The following is a 14,396-nucleotide window of genomic DNA, read 5'->3' as shown; positions in this document are numbered from 1 at the left end:
TCATCCCGAAGAAAACTAAATCCTTTATCATCCTCGCCTACTTCATTTTCCACTTCAACATTTAGGCTACACGGTCTATCCCTACTCTCATATAAGTCTTCAACGTATTCTTTCCACCTTCCTATGACCTCATTTCTCTCGCTGACTACCTTCCCATTCTTATTTTCTACTGCCATCATAATACTCCCTTTCAGTTTCAAGTAAGAGAGTATAAAAAAGTTGTACGAATTACGTTGATTCAGATTTCGCCTTCACTGTAGGTCCATGTCTAATATAGCATCGTAGCTGGAAAGAAACGCAAAACATTAGCAAACACCAACTTGTAAAATTAAAAGTTATGACTTTTGATGTTTTTTTAATTAATTTGTGTTTACGACCTTTATCAGCTCCGAGATGAAACCTACAATTTAAGATGGGATCCGAACCACTACTGCATTCGATGATCTCCCACCGAGAATCGATCCTCCAAGGCTAACGTGGAGCGGAATGCTTACTTGTCAGAACTGAGCTTATTCCATTCACCACGCCCTGTGGCGAAGAAAAGGGGAGACATGTTTTAAAAAATTGCTTAAAGATGTTGGGCGCATATTCTACCTAGGTGTGGTCAAAACTTGAATTTTCAGTCCCACTGAGGAAGTATACAGTGGATCGATGAGACTGTTCGTAGCTTTTTACCAATTTGTAGGACATTATAGATGAGTTCTTGATGAGAGATGTGTTTGCCTCTTGACAAGAGTAGTGAGAACAAGTTACTTTGTAAATACAACAGGAGAATTTGGTTCCCATTATCTTTAGTATAAGTCTTTGCTAGAAATTATGTTGTTACTTTGTAGGGTAGTTGAATAACCCTAGCAAGATGGAAAAGTACAAAAGTGTTGAACGGCTTGATTAACTTTTTTTTTCCTTTCTCTTTTCAGATTTCGTAATGTGAATATGTATTAAAAAGACCACCATCTTAAAGGAAAATGCTGCCTAGGTCATTATTCTGTGTAAAAGTGCTTGTTCAGAATGCTGCAAGGCAGCAGCAGAAATCACTTGTGGAAAGTGTCTTCTTTCCACGTTGTTGTAAGTATTCAGTCTTACGTTACTACAAAGCAATTTAGCATGTAAATGAAGTTAAAAAATACGAACGTTAAATGCTTAGCTATAATGAAACTAGGGTTTAATTCGGCTAGCTTGTGTAAATCTTATTGTGGTAAAAACATTTATTTCCATTTTCGCAAAAGTCCAAATATTTTGTCTTACTCTCAATAAAATTTAGGATGACTTATAATAGTGTCGTTAGAAGATAAAATGCTAAAATATGAAAGTGAGATTTGCTGAAGGTAGTTATAATGGATTTTTTTCTGAGTTTTCTCGAAAAAGATCCGTTTTGTCTGAAAATTTCATACAATAATAATAATAATAATAATAATAATAATAATAATAATAATAATAATAATAATAATTATTATTATTATTATTATTATTATTATTATCAGCAAATAATTCGGAGAATTATAACTAATATTTAAGTCTAATAGTCTACTTTTATTTTGAATTAGGTAACAAAAATGTTTAGAATTTTTTTTTTTTTTAAGGAAGCATTTTTATTTTGTATTTCCTTATTCATTCCAAGCTTCTGTGGTATAAGCTAATATACACGATGAGTAATATAAGTGCTTGATTGACTAACCAGTAGAATAGTAATGGTCGCAGAATAGAGTGAAGTATATCGTGAAAATAGATAGGAACGGAGGACGAGGTGCAGCATAACAATTTGTTTTTTTTGGAATATGCATCCTAGATCCAAATATATATTGTCACCCTTTCATCTTTTTTAATATAGGTTGCTATTTAAGTGATATTCTCGTTCACTTATAATTTTTATATTTTCCTGTTGATTGTGGTATACCAAGTCTACATGGGCACTGAAATCTTGTAAAGGTCTTAATCAACAGTTTTATACACAAAATTATACCATTGTTACAGCGTCGCCATTTTAAATTCTATAGTTTCAAAAGTAAGTTGTTACAAATTACATGTTTCAGTAATTAGTAAATCTTGATCATTTCGCGGAATGTAAAATCTTACGTACATTTCGGTTAAAAGTATAAATTAAACTTTGAGACTACTATGAAATTTTATTTCAGTTTATTCCCATCTTGGATTTCTTTGTTCCAGCCGTGCAAGAGTTAGCATTTTTAGAACATTTTTATATGGCGTAATATAAAGCCTTATGTACTTTTCATACGAGTCTTGTTTCTAATAGTACATGTGAGCTATGTCATGTGAAGTCTAAAAATAAAACTGAAGTTTTCGGCGCAACTATCTCAAATTTTACGAAACTAGTATTTCGTAGGCGAGACTCGAAAGTTGGAGAAAACATCTTAATGCGTCATTGCTCCAGACCTAATTGTTGTAGAGAGTCCAATAAAAGTAATATCGTATAATCAGAAGTAACGTAATTGAAAACGATGTTTATGGTTGAGTAATTTATTGCTTAAGCAAATGCATCTAAAGAGTTTGAAGACTTTTTGATTGTGAGAAGCGTTGCGACAACTATTGACCAAAATAACATTTTCAAACAAGTAAATATGGAGAGGAAATGAGAAGTTTCTTATTTTGATTTTTACTATTTATTTTTTTTTTAAAAATGAAGAAATCCAGATTCTTCCCCCTGAAAAAAAAAAAGGAGGGGAAAAAGATTCGGAAATAGCATGTGTAGCTCTCATTACTGGAATTTTTGGTGCAAGAAAATTCATGATATGTATTTTGGTGCAATATATACAATATATACATTTTCCTTTTGATAGTAGCCATCATTAATACATCAGTGTATTTATAATTTGTAGTATTTTAATATTTCAGGCTTTTGTGTAAGTATAGCTAATAATACAAAATAAGTTTCGTTTCAGATATTTTTTGTTTTCTCAAATATGTCTTACAATATTTTATATATATATATATATTAGGGATATCCAATTCCGGAATTTGTACTTTCCGAAATCCGGAAAGTAAAATCGGAAAATTCCGGAATTTGAAAAAAATCCGGATTTCGGAAAATTCTGGAATTCAGGAAAAATTCGGCATTCGGAAAAATTATTTTTTCTTTTTGTAATCCTAAGAATTTTGTTCAAATGCAAACGAACAAATTTCCTTTGTGTAATCCTAAGAATGTATGATGCAAGTTAAGCTGAAACTTACATCCTAAAGTATACACTACTCAATCTTTCCATGGGTAATGAGATGTAGTCCAAAAGTACGATGTACTCCTTATATTTAATTTTTGTTTTACTGTGATATTGTCCAGAGGTAAGACACAGATCACACTGAGATAAACAACTTGACATAATGAAGATGTTATCATACGTAGTTTTCCAGAAAATCGTGAGAAACGAATTTTTATGAAGTTAAAATATGCCTCTCTTGTTGCCAATGTGATGCAATTGATAACTTTTATGCTGGAATATTATTATTATTATTATTAATCGTTTATGTACTGTGAAAGAAAAATATGAACCGTTAAGTAGTAGATTTTATCTGTTGTTTTTTGATATCTTCTAACAGTAATAACAAACTGCTTGTAAATACGCAATGATTATCAAGGACAATGGTATATTAATGTAAGGACTACTCTGCAGACTAGCAATAAATAACAGATAAACAATAGTGCAAAAAAATATATATATAAATAAATAAATAAATAAAAAAATAAAAAAAAAGTAACTAACTTGGGCACGTCAGGCGACATCCATATTGCGCATTATGTTCGCGAGAATATAGAGACGCATTGAGACTCTAGCAAAGAGCGTGGTGTTAGAATGTTCGTTTCGCTAATTTTAATAAGGTGAGCCTGATGTATAAAGTTGTTAAAGTCATATTATTACTCCAAGGGCCGTACGATGGAGGCATTAACGTTAATATTAATGGCACTGATGAGCACTTACTTGCTCTAACGGTTGCAGTTAGAAGACCTATATCCATTTAAAAAGCACACGTTATCTGTGGAGTACTAACGATTTGCGTCACTATCGAACACTAACGTAGCACTAACGACGTTTAAAATCGAAATTGGGGTCTGACGTAAGTGGCTTGTCAACTTCACGGACATTATATTTTCCTTGAATGCGAGAATTTTACGCCCAACCACAAAATTAGGGACAAATGCGCCCGCAATATATTTGCACTGGGATGTTTGCGCCCTACCCCAAAAAGAGGGAAAAATGCGCCGGTTATATATTTGCACTGGGGTGTTTGCGCCCTACAATTCAACTTATTTTTGTATTGTGTAAAGTAACTTCCACTCACACTTGAACTAGGCTTGCCTCTCATCGTCTCAGTGAGTTACTCCATCCGTTATAATATTCCGAACAAATGAAAAAAATACCATTTTAGTTCACTAAAGGGCAATCCATACAAATACATTTTTTTCATTATACTACAAAATTTACAATAAAAGTATAAATGACTGATATATAATTATTTATTAATATAATCAAAGAGTATAATTTAATCTACAAAAGGCTGTTTGGCTCTACCCAGATATCTCTGTTCACAATCCGTGCGAGTTATTTGGCTTTTCAGGACACAAAATATAGAAAAGAAAATGTAAAGTGAATGTAAAATCAGTTCAGTAATATTATCAAGAAAACTATGTACAATGTGTTTACTTGCTGGAATTACACTTCAAACACACAATTGCGTTCAGTTGTTCTTTCAGAAAAAAATGTTCTGGGGGGCACACTTAGTATTCCGGAGGGGGAGCACTGCTGGTACTATTCTATTTATTATTATATTATAGACGCATTATTTTGGTCTCCTCCGAGGGGGCACTCTGAGAGCTCTGGGGAGGCCAGTGTTCCCCCAAAATCATCTCTGGAAGAAGCAGTGATTGCGTTGATCCGTTGTGTTCTTTTGGCTTATATTGAAGTTTATTCTCCCCTTATATAGCCACAATGAAAATAAATCATAAATGGCATGGCTGTGGGGGGAGGATTGTTTATGCTGTAATGTCAGCCCCTCCGAGCAAATGCGTAAGCTCGAATAGGTTCTTTTATTTCGCAGGGCACAAACTTCCCGGTAGAGGTACATCGCAGGCGCAATTTTCCCTGTTCTTGAGGTAGGGCGAAAATTTCCCAGGCGCAAAATTCTCGACACCGTTCGAATGACCTCGGAAGACTATATCTTTTTCAATACTTTTTTATATTCTTTTACTCGAGATTTCTTCATAGCTTCTTATTAAAATACTTACTAACATATCCTCATTTTATTGTCCTAACCAATCAATATGGGTATGTTGTCAGTAAAATATTTAGATTGATCGAGCTCCTGGTGTTAACCACAGTATTTCATATCATCCCCCCCATTAGAAATCTTGGCTAAACGAACCAATATATGTTGCCAATAAAATAGTTTAGAATGATTGAGCCCCTGGTAAATAACAGTATTTCGTGACAGACCCCCCCCCCCCCTTCCTATTACCATATTCTAGCTACGTGCCTGACTCAGCCAATTCTCTACATTCTTTGCCAAGCACATATTTTCTAAAGCGGAAAATGCTCTCTAAATACCTAAGCTCATTATTTTCAGCAGATGCACAAATTGGATAACATTCTATCTACATGAATGTTATATATGTCGATTACTGGAAACCGCTTCTCGCTATCTATTACCATATTTATAATGATTAACGTTAAAACCGGAAATGGTTGATTTGTACCGCTTCCGGTTTGAATATTATATTCATCAGGAACTCGATTCTTAACTATTGACTCTGTACATCATGGCCAAAATTGATGATAATCCATCAGATAGTTCTTGAGACTGTTTGTTTCACTGACGGACAGAATGAATATATGGCTATAGAGTTTTGATAAACTAAATTCGTTAATGAGTGATGATGGAACAAATACAAGAAAGGGAACCAAGAATACCACCGGGAAAATTTTCGAACACAAAATTAGCCATCGAAAACCCACATGTCCTGGGTTAGAATACCATAGATGAAAACTCTACCACTGAGTCATCAATCACCCGCTTATTAATTTATTAATTATTATATTAATATAAATTAATGAATACCTGCTTATGTTAATTATTGAACAGTTACATTGTATAATTCGTAAAGTCAAAAATTATAAATTTGTATTTACTGTACATAGGTATGTTGACAATAAGCGAATGTTATTAGAATATTTGTTGAGATTTCTTTTCCTTCACTGCCTTTCGTCTGGTTAAAAAGTAGTTTGCAGTGCTTTGGAGCAGCTGCAGGTGGGAACACGATAATGTTTGAGACATGCCGGCGACTTTTTTGTGTGTGAAAATAAGACCTTCCTCATAAAGCAGTAAATAATTGCAGTAGCAATTGTCTACGTAAGTGATAATGACATATCCAACTACAAGAAACTAATACAAGTATATATATTCATTATTGTGTTTTTCTTTTAACAGCTACTAGCTAGGGATGGCCAATTCCAGAATTTTTACTATCCGGAAAGTAAAATCGGAAAAAATCCGTTTTTTTCCGAATTACGGATTTTTTCTGAATTCCGGAAAGTAAATTTTCCTATTCCGGAAAACAAAATTTCCGGAATCCGGATTCCGGAAAATTTTGGCTATCCCTAATATATATATATATATATATATATATATATATATGTGTGTGTGTGTGTGTGTGTGTGTGCGCGTGCGCGAAGTATATAAGTCGTTAAGTCAGTATTCGCCACATTTATTCTGCTAAATAGTTTACATGAAAGTGTTATTTTCTGAAAGACATGTGCTCTCTTTTCAGGTTGTTCAAAACGATCACTGAGGGTAGAGCATATAAGTGAAAGCAAACGAGTGGAAATTTTTAGTAATAACTATTTCGGATATAAGAAAAATGCTGTATTTCTCGCAATTAAAAGATCTATTGCCTGGTCGAAAATTCTGGGATGTGCTCCGTTGCAAAAGGAGGAACCAACTGAACAAACACCAAAAGGATCAAAGGTTGAGGGTTCGTAATTTTATTTTTCATTGTAGTGTAAACTGGTAACTTAAACTATACACCAGGGCTCATAGCGAGTCACTTTTTAACTAAAAGTTACTTTTTTTCAAGTTGGTCACTAAAAGTTACTTTTTTTTTTTTTTTTTCAAATTTGTTACTAAAAGTTACAAATAGGGGGTTAAAGTGACTTTCTCATGTGATTTATGTTTTGCATTGGCAGTTTTGTAAGAAAAATATAAAAATAAATGGGAAAGGCAGAAACTTGTTATTCATTACTCTTCTGAAAGCTTCAGTACTTGCTGCCACATGTGAAACAGTCAGTTTTATTCTCGCTTCAGCTTTTATTCTTTCTAAAGTACAGTGGATGCTTAAGCTCTCAAGGTGGGGTTGAGAACCCTTCTATGTCTATTCTTTCTTCTATCATAATAGTCTTTTAGTTTTCTCTCGTAATAGTTAACGCTCCGGTCAACGTTATTTGTGTGGTTCATCATGTTCGTCTTGTGCTATGCTTGTATGTTCTTCTTAAGAGTAGGTGATGAATTTGAATATTTCATGGCTTTGATAACTCTCAATGCTAAGTTAAATATAATGTCTGGGATAAAGAAATTCGGAAATAGGCCAGAACTGGTTCCACTTACTCAGAAGCTTCTTACATCTGCTAAGTCTGCTTACCGCAAGTACAAAGCATACTTAGAAAACCTAAGAAAGGAGGAAGCTCAGAAAGAAGAAGTAAAGAAGAAAAATGAAACAAAACAACAACAAACAAAAAGAGAGGTGGTGGAGAAATTGACAAAGGAAAAAGGGGCATGATGAGATTTTGGTCACTTTTTCGTTTGCTTTTGGTCACTTTTGAACTATTTACAAGAGACCAGACCACTATGAGCCCTGATATACTATGAAGTGCTATAACTATATACTTAAACTATATACTATAAACTATTAAGTGCTGTTGTAACTTAATAAAAAGCTCTTTTTTTTGACATTTTAAATACCGAGCAATCAAATCTGAGGGTGGTGGATGAATGATATAATGCTTATCTCTAGTTCGAATTGTTCCTGGTAAAATCTTAAGCCATATTAGGTTATGATGGACAAACCACGTTCCTAGTGAATCTCCCGTTTTCTTTTATCTCATTTTATTCAGTATCATTAACTTTTATTTATTACATGTCACCTTAGCCCACAGGACATAACGAGTTTCATCACTAATCTGAAACCTTGCAAGTCCGTGGCAACTCTGGCTGTGATCCGTTTCAGTCTCTGCATTTAATTTGTCTTTGTTGATGGTTAATTGTTCTTCTGCACGAAGTTAATCTTCCAAGGAGATTACTTACTTTTCATCTACCTAAAAGATAGCTTCGCAACTAAACAGCAATGAGTCCATGATACGATCGGTTTTCGTTAGAAGTTGCATCCTATTGTAGAAAGAGAATCGCTTTGCTTTGTCGGCAGATTACAGAATTTATAGCAATTGCAATTGGTAAGGATAAAAATGCCAACGTTTCCGCAGAACCTTCCACGCTAGCTGCGGGATGATATTCTTTCTTTCTTAAATCTGACTACTTATTTCTATGAACTTCGTGTGAAAGTTGCACGGACACCGCTCCACTGTTTCAGCGCTTACTAATTGAAAGCCGTATGGTGTTATATTAGAGGTGCAACCGTTTTCCGTAACATCGAAATACCATTTATAGATTGTTTGCCATCTACAGAATTTTCACCGAAGTTCCACAATATACATATACCAAACGTAGAAACGAATTGGCAGTTCAGACTCACATTAAATGTTGTGGTGAGTAGGGAATTCTACGTCGCGGAATTATTAAGATCACAGAGAGGGGCTATCATAAACGTCATGGTAATAGTTACAAGTGGAGAGTTCTGTTGAAAGAGACAGTAACATTACAATATTGCCGCCTTGTAACACATATTCAGAATTGTTTTGTCAGCTGAGGTGGAAGGAGTACATCTGTAGCTTTCGTGCACGAAGTGATTTTTCTTTTCGTTATGTTTATTTGCGCGTGCTTGTCTTATTAGGTTTTATTGTATGAAGTACTTAAAATATAGAGTAATTAAAGTATGGATTAACTTCCGAGACCATTTCAGTTAATGAATTTAACAGTTATAATAGGGAAGAACAACAGATTCAATAAATGCAAATATCTTATGTTGAACATTTTAGTTGTGCAGTGCTCAATGGTGCAAAGGTTCCTGATTCGGGAGGTCAGTTTTCTAGACCAAAACTCTTTGCAACTGATTAGCCGTAGAGCTCTATTTTTTCTAATATTGTGCGTTTCTGTCCGCTCGAGACCGGAATCCTGCGCCTTATCAGCCAGTGGTGCAGGAGTTGGCTGAGGAAGAAACCTGGTTGAAATTAGCAAAATATAACATTAGAACTAGCATACATAAAATACCTTTCTTAATTAAAATTAGAGTTAATGAATTAATACACCTTAATGTATAGCTTTTTCTATTGTATTGGCAATTGATTTATACATTGTACAATGCCTACACTGACATATTAGGAGATAATGCATCGCAGTTGCATTCGAAATACTTGACTCACAACAACATTTGAATCATTCCCAAGCGTATTGCATCTCACTCTGTTACTGCGTACTTCGATCAGGGAGTGCGAATATATCCTTTATCGCATACTCAAGCTTTACGTGCATCGATAATGACTGGTCGTCTCTCTCGGTTGACAGCATGAAGGAAATAAGAACTTTGATTTTCATTCACTTTTAATTACAAGAAATCCTAATTACATTATTATTATTAAAATTATTTATGTATTCTAGTTTCGAGGACTAGCTAACTAAATTACTAAAAATGTAGTACTAAATAGCTAAATCGATTTTCGTATTAACTAAAAACGTTAATAGATTATGGAAACAGGAATACTTAAAGCTATTCACTTTGTTGTACAATCCATCTGCTTACGGACCCAAACTTGCTGGCAGTTAAATGCTCAAATGCTATATTACTTGCCTATGTTTGTGCGCCATACTTTCGGCCTCGAGCGGAAAGAAACGCAGTGTACTATTTAATTTCATTTCATTTCCAAGTTTCTCGTAAGCAGATAGCAATTCTACTAATTCTTTGTAATTTTCGGCTCGGTGGTTGCCCAATAATCTGGTACAAACATTGCGGAAGCACTGCCACGCATGAAGTTCATCATCAGCACTGAGAATAGATTCAAACACCTTCTTGCAATATCTTGCGTATTTGCGGCCCAATAAAGACTCCCTGCGTAATCCTTTCTGTACTTAGAAGCGGAAATTTTTGACACAAGTATTCCAATGCACGTTAATTCCTGTTCATGGCCTTCACAAATGCATTCATGAGTCCAAGTTTGATGTGCAATGGTGGTAGCACAATGCTTTGTGAGTTCACGAGAGGGACATTTGATTTTTTTTTTTTCGCAACAAAGCTGTTCGTCGCGGCCATTCTTTTTGAGTGTAATGAAGATTCTTTGCACGATTATCCCACTCACATATGTAACAACTGTACTTTGTTTAGCCACCCTGTAGACCAAGCAAAATTGCGATCCCCTTAAAATTACCACAAACTAACCACTTGTGTTCACGATATTTTATAAGATCCAAAACGCGTTCCAACATGGGATAACTTTCTTTATCTACGGGTGCTAAGCAACAGGGATTGATGCTGGTATCCCCTTACTGTTGTACAGGAGCACAGCCTTAAGGCTTGTTTTGAAGGCATCTATAAACAGTCTCGGATCTTATACTTTGTACGGAATCTTCAGTTTCTGCATCAGACCTGGAACATCATTGCAAAATACTAACTCATCGGTGCAGCAGAAATATTTTGCAACATCTTTTTGACGATCGCGTAGAGTTGATACCCTAACTGTATCCTCCAGAAGGTTCCACTGCTGTAACCTAGATACTAAGAGGTACTCTTTAACTCCATAAATTTTGATTCTTTGCCAATATTTCTTTTCGTCATACCAATTTGTGACTATAAAATCACAAAATACCCTATAAATACCGGCAGATATGAATTCAATGGAGAAGATAAAAACAAATGTTCTTTCGTTTGTTCATTTGATTTGTTCTTCCCTTCTTCTTTCTTTCTTTCCTTTGTTCGTTCATTCTTATTCTCTTCTAGCATTAATCAGAATTGGCTAGCATATCGGTTTTTAAAGTGACAATGGTTGTTTCATCTGCAATATTAAGTTTTGTTTTGAGTTGAACGTTCGACGAGGAAACGGGAGAACACTCGCACACAATGTTTCTCCACACAAAGTCCACTTTGAGGAAGCTGAGATCGAAGAATGAATTCTACACACCAGTGTTAAGCGCTCCATCAGTGAACCACCGCTGCCCTAACCTTAATTTATTCAGCTTAACATATCGCTAATGCTGTTTGAGATTCTTAACTTCCGTATCAGTGCCTAAAAAATTACATATCTTACCTGCTGAGTTTCATGAGTTGTGTAATTTCAAACTTACAGATAATGAAAACCATTGAAGTAAGTAGATATTGATTGCTACATAGAAATAAGTAGGAATAGAAATAAAATTACTAAAAGTACATACATCAGTTGCCAAACAGTCTCTTCTACGAGCTCTTAATTATTCAATCAGAAGAGCATATTGTGAGTTGCGTTTAAAAAAGTAAACTAAACGAAGTTCCTTGGTATTACATTATAATGATAGTTCGATAATAATATTGACTTTATTCATTTTTAAATTATTTTAACTATATAGGCTACGAGATTGTTTCGTGTAAAAATATTGGAAATAGGAACGTGTTTCTTCATGGTCAAGTTAACTAAAATGCGTTTTCGCGGATCCGAAAGCTGTCTCGAATACAAGCACGAGTGGCCCGCATTCGGATCTCGCTTTAAGTAGTAGATCATGCCTAATATATTCTCGATACTGAAAAGGAATATTCAGTTCCAGTTAATTAAAATATCGATTGCAGTTGAAGTGTCGGTAATAGCGAAAAGACAATTTTCTCTTCGAGTTTTGAAGATCTTTAAGTGCAGTATTATTAGTTTTCAGCGTATGCTATCTCCATAAAATGTGACAGTTCTTTGACGCTTTATGTAAGATTAGAAACGTTAAGTTGGTAAGGGTGTATATGAAGAAAAAGATGGAAGCTAAGTATCTGAGTCATCTAGAAGGAAGGAAAAGGGCACTCAGTCCTCCCTCCGCGTCAGCTTTTTCTCTCTCCCTCTCTCTGTCTACCAACTCTTCTTCCTGCTTCTGCCTGACAAAATGTATACGAAGTTAACAAGACATGATATGCATATTTTTGCAGAAGTGCGTAACTTTTTGAAGTAAATTTAAAATCCTTTCAGTGCACTGGTATAAACGAAGTGTATACTGCTAAATAAAGAATTTTTAATTGTCATTTTCAACTTTCTCCAGCATATAGAATTCATTGTGACGTGACCAACTACCGAAGTGAAAAAATATGGCTGCCACCTTTTCTTAACTTCAGTATTAGAAAAGAATATGACAAAATAAGTGAATACCTAATAATAATACCAATCATGAAGGGAATTCCGTGGGACTGTTTGATGAAATATACTGATTGGTGTAAGAATTCACAAAATTTGCTGCGTAGTTCGTGTTTTGATAAAAATAGTGTGCTCTCGCACTTCTTTCTGCTTTGTGTTTTTAGCGGCTTGAAAATAAACCGTTTGTACTTTCACTTCCATCTGACTATCATTTTGCCCTCTAACACCCAGTGTGTCGAGAATGAATAGAACTATGGACAAACAGTCACCAGATTCGGAATCAGCGTCCTCGATTTATAGCAATCCGTTTTCAATGTTGTTACATCACCAGAAATTTGATAAGCTTTGCCTATTTTTCTATGTCTGTTGTAGTATATGTAATTAACAATTTCTGTAATGATATTTTACAGTTTTTAATTATGTGAACTTTGGTAATAAGTTTTTGAAATTTCAATCCAGATGTACCAAATGTAACATTTAAAATTTCTCGTAGGTTTAACTAATTAATGCAATTACAGGTTCGAAGGCTACTCGTAGAAGAGTTACTATCGAGACTGAGGCCAAAACAAGTCTAGAAAGAAATTTTATAACTCCTGTGCGAGCGATGTCCGATTTTCTTCTGAAGCCAAGTGACCTTGAAGGATTGCGGAAAACCAAACGACGATCGCCGTATGAAAACGAACCACCAATTACAGTGTATTGGAGAAAAGATGTTGAACAGAAGTAAGTTTGATGTTTTATTATTTTTAATTTGTAGTATTATGTAACATAAAGCTTACTATTCGGAATAAAAAGTTTTTATAGTTAGTTAGTTAAAGGTCAGTCTACTATCACGATGAAATGCATCTTCGTGGAAGACAGTAACAAAGGAAACAAACTGTCCACGAAATCAACAACCACCACAGTTGATTCTGGAAGTTCATAAGCTCAGAGGACAAAATAATTAGTAGTTTCCTCGAGAGTCTTCATTTTCCGACTTTTAACATCATAGTGAGCGATTATTAGTACCAACCTCTGCTAGAGATTAGAGCAACACGTACATTGTTGGTGTGTAATGTGTATATATATATCTGCCTACAATGTGAATTATAGTGGAGGTAACTGAATTATAAAGTTGCTCAATTTATTAGTAAAACGAATCTTAAGTTTTACGTCCCACGTTTATGCCGGCTAAGCTAAAGGAGACGGTGATGATGATAAATGAATGAATGGTGGAATGAAGAAAGTGGGAGGAAACGGGAGAATCCCGAGAAAACCCATGCACACGGTGTTTGTCCACCACAAAGCTCACGGTGCGAGCTGGGATAGAACCAAGGACCCCATACACCAGGAGTGAACGCTCTACCACTGAGCCACCGCAGCTCCTATTCATGTGGGAGAGCTTACTGCACAATGGTGTAGAAAGATTGGAGTATCTCGCCGTCAAACTCGCAACGACGACCTAAAATTGGTAGTCGAAAGAACATTCACATCAACAAGGATCACTACCGTGGTTTTACGTGTATTAACTGCAAAACTAATTTCAAAGCCACCCGTGATTATTGCATATTGTCAATGAAGTTCCCAACTAACTTCGTCAAGTACACTGAAAAAGGAACTGCTGCGATAGACATTTATAGCAGAGTCACTATCCAAGGAGTTTGGTCAAATGAGTTGTATGTGTAGTATTCCAATAAAGCATCGTAACGAAGGTACTTTATGTCCAAAGAAGCCTTTCTTATCTTACAATGCATTCGTGAGACAAGCTTAAGCGGTCTCGGTGATGGTTTATGTATATTTCTCGCGCAGTAAAATATCACTACTGTCGAAGTCCCCATGTACGTCATCCACCATATGGTCTTGTATTGTGAATGACTAAAGTTACTCTTTTGCTCATAACTCGAGGATGCATACGACATTGTTGGTACTTCAGTCTTTTAAAACAATTACCAAGTT

The 14,396-nt window shown here is 35.0% G+C and overlaps 1 protein-coding gene across 1 annotated transcript in view; it reads left to right on the top strand.

The window, feature by feature from the left end:
• ZnT49B (solute carrier family 30 member 9) overlaps window positions 1–14,396 on the top strand; it is a 64,506-nt gene that overhangs the window by 15,319 nt on the left and 34,791 nt on the right. The window contains exons 2-4 of the mRNA XM_081751925.1: window positions 918–1,065; window positions 6,773–6,976; window positions 12,980–13,184. Of these exons, the coding sequence (XP_081608051.1) occupies window positions 966–1,065; window positions 6,773–6,976; window positions 12,980–13,184 (509 nt within the window). The 5' untranslated portion in view covers window positions 918–965. The remainder of the gene's footprint in view (window positions 1–917; window positions 1,066–6,772; window positions 6,977–12,979; window positions 13,185–14,396) is intronic.

The sequence above is a fragment of the Thermobia domestica genome, chromosome 3 (assembly GCF_964235325.1).
Source record: "Thermobia domestica chromosome 3, izTheDome1.hap1.1, whole genome shotgun sequence".
Lineage (NCBI taxonomy): Eukaryota > Metazoa > Arthropoda > Insecta > Zygentoma > Lepismatidae > Thermobia > Thermobia domestica.
Note: the sequence above shows the minus strand (reverse complement) of the source record. Positions and strands in the feature narration are given on the sequence as shown.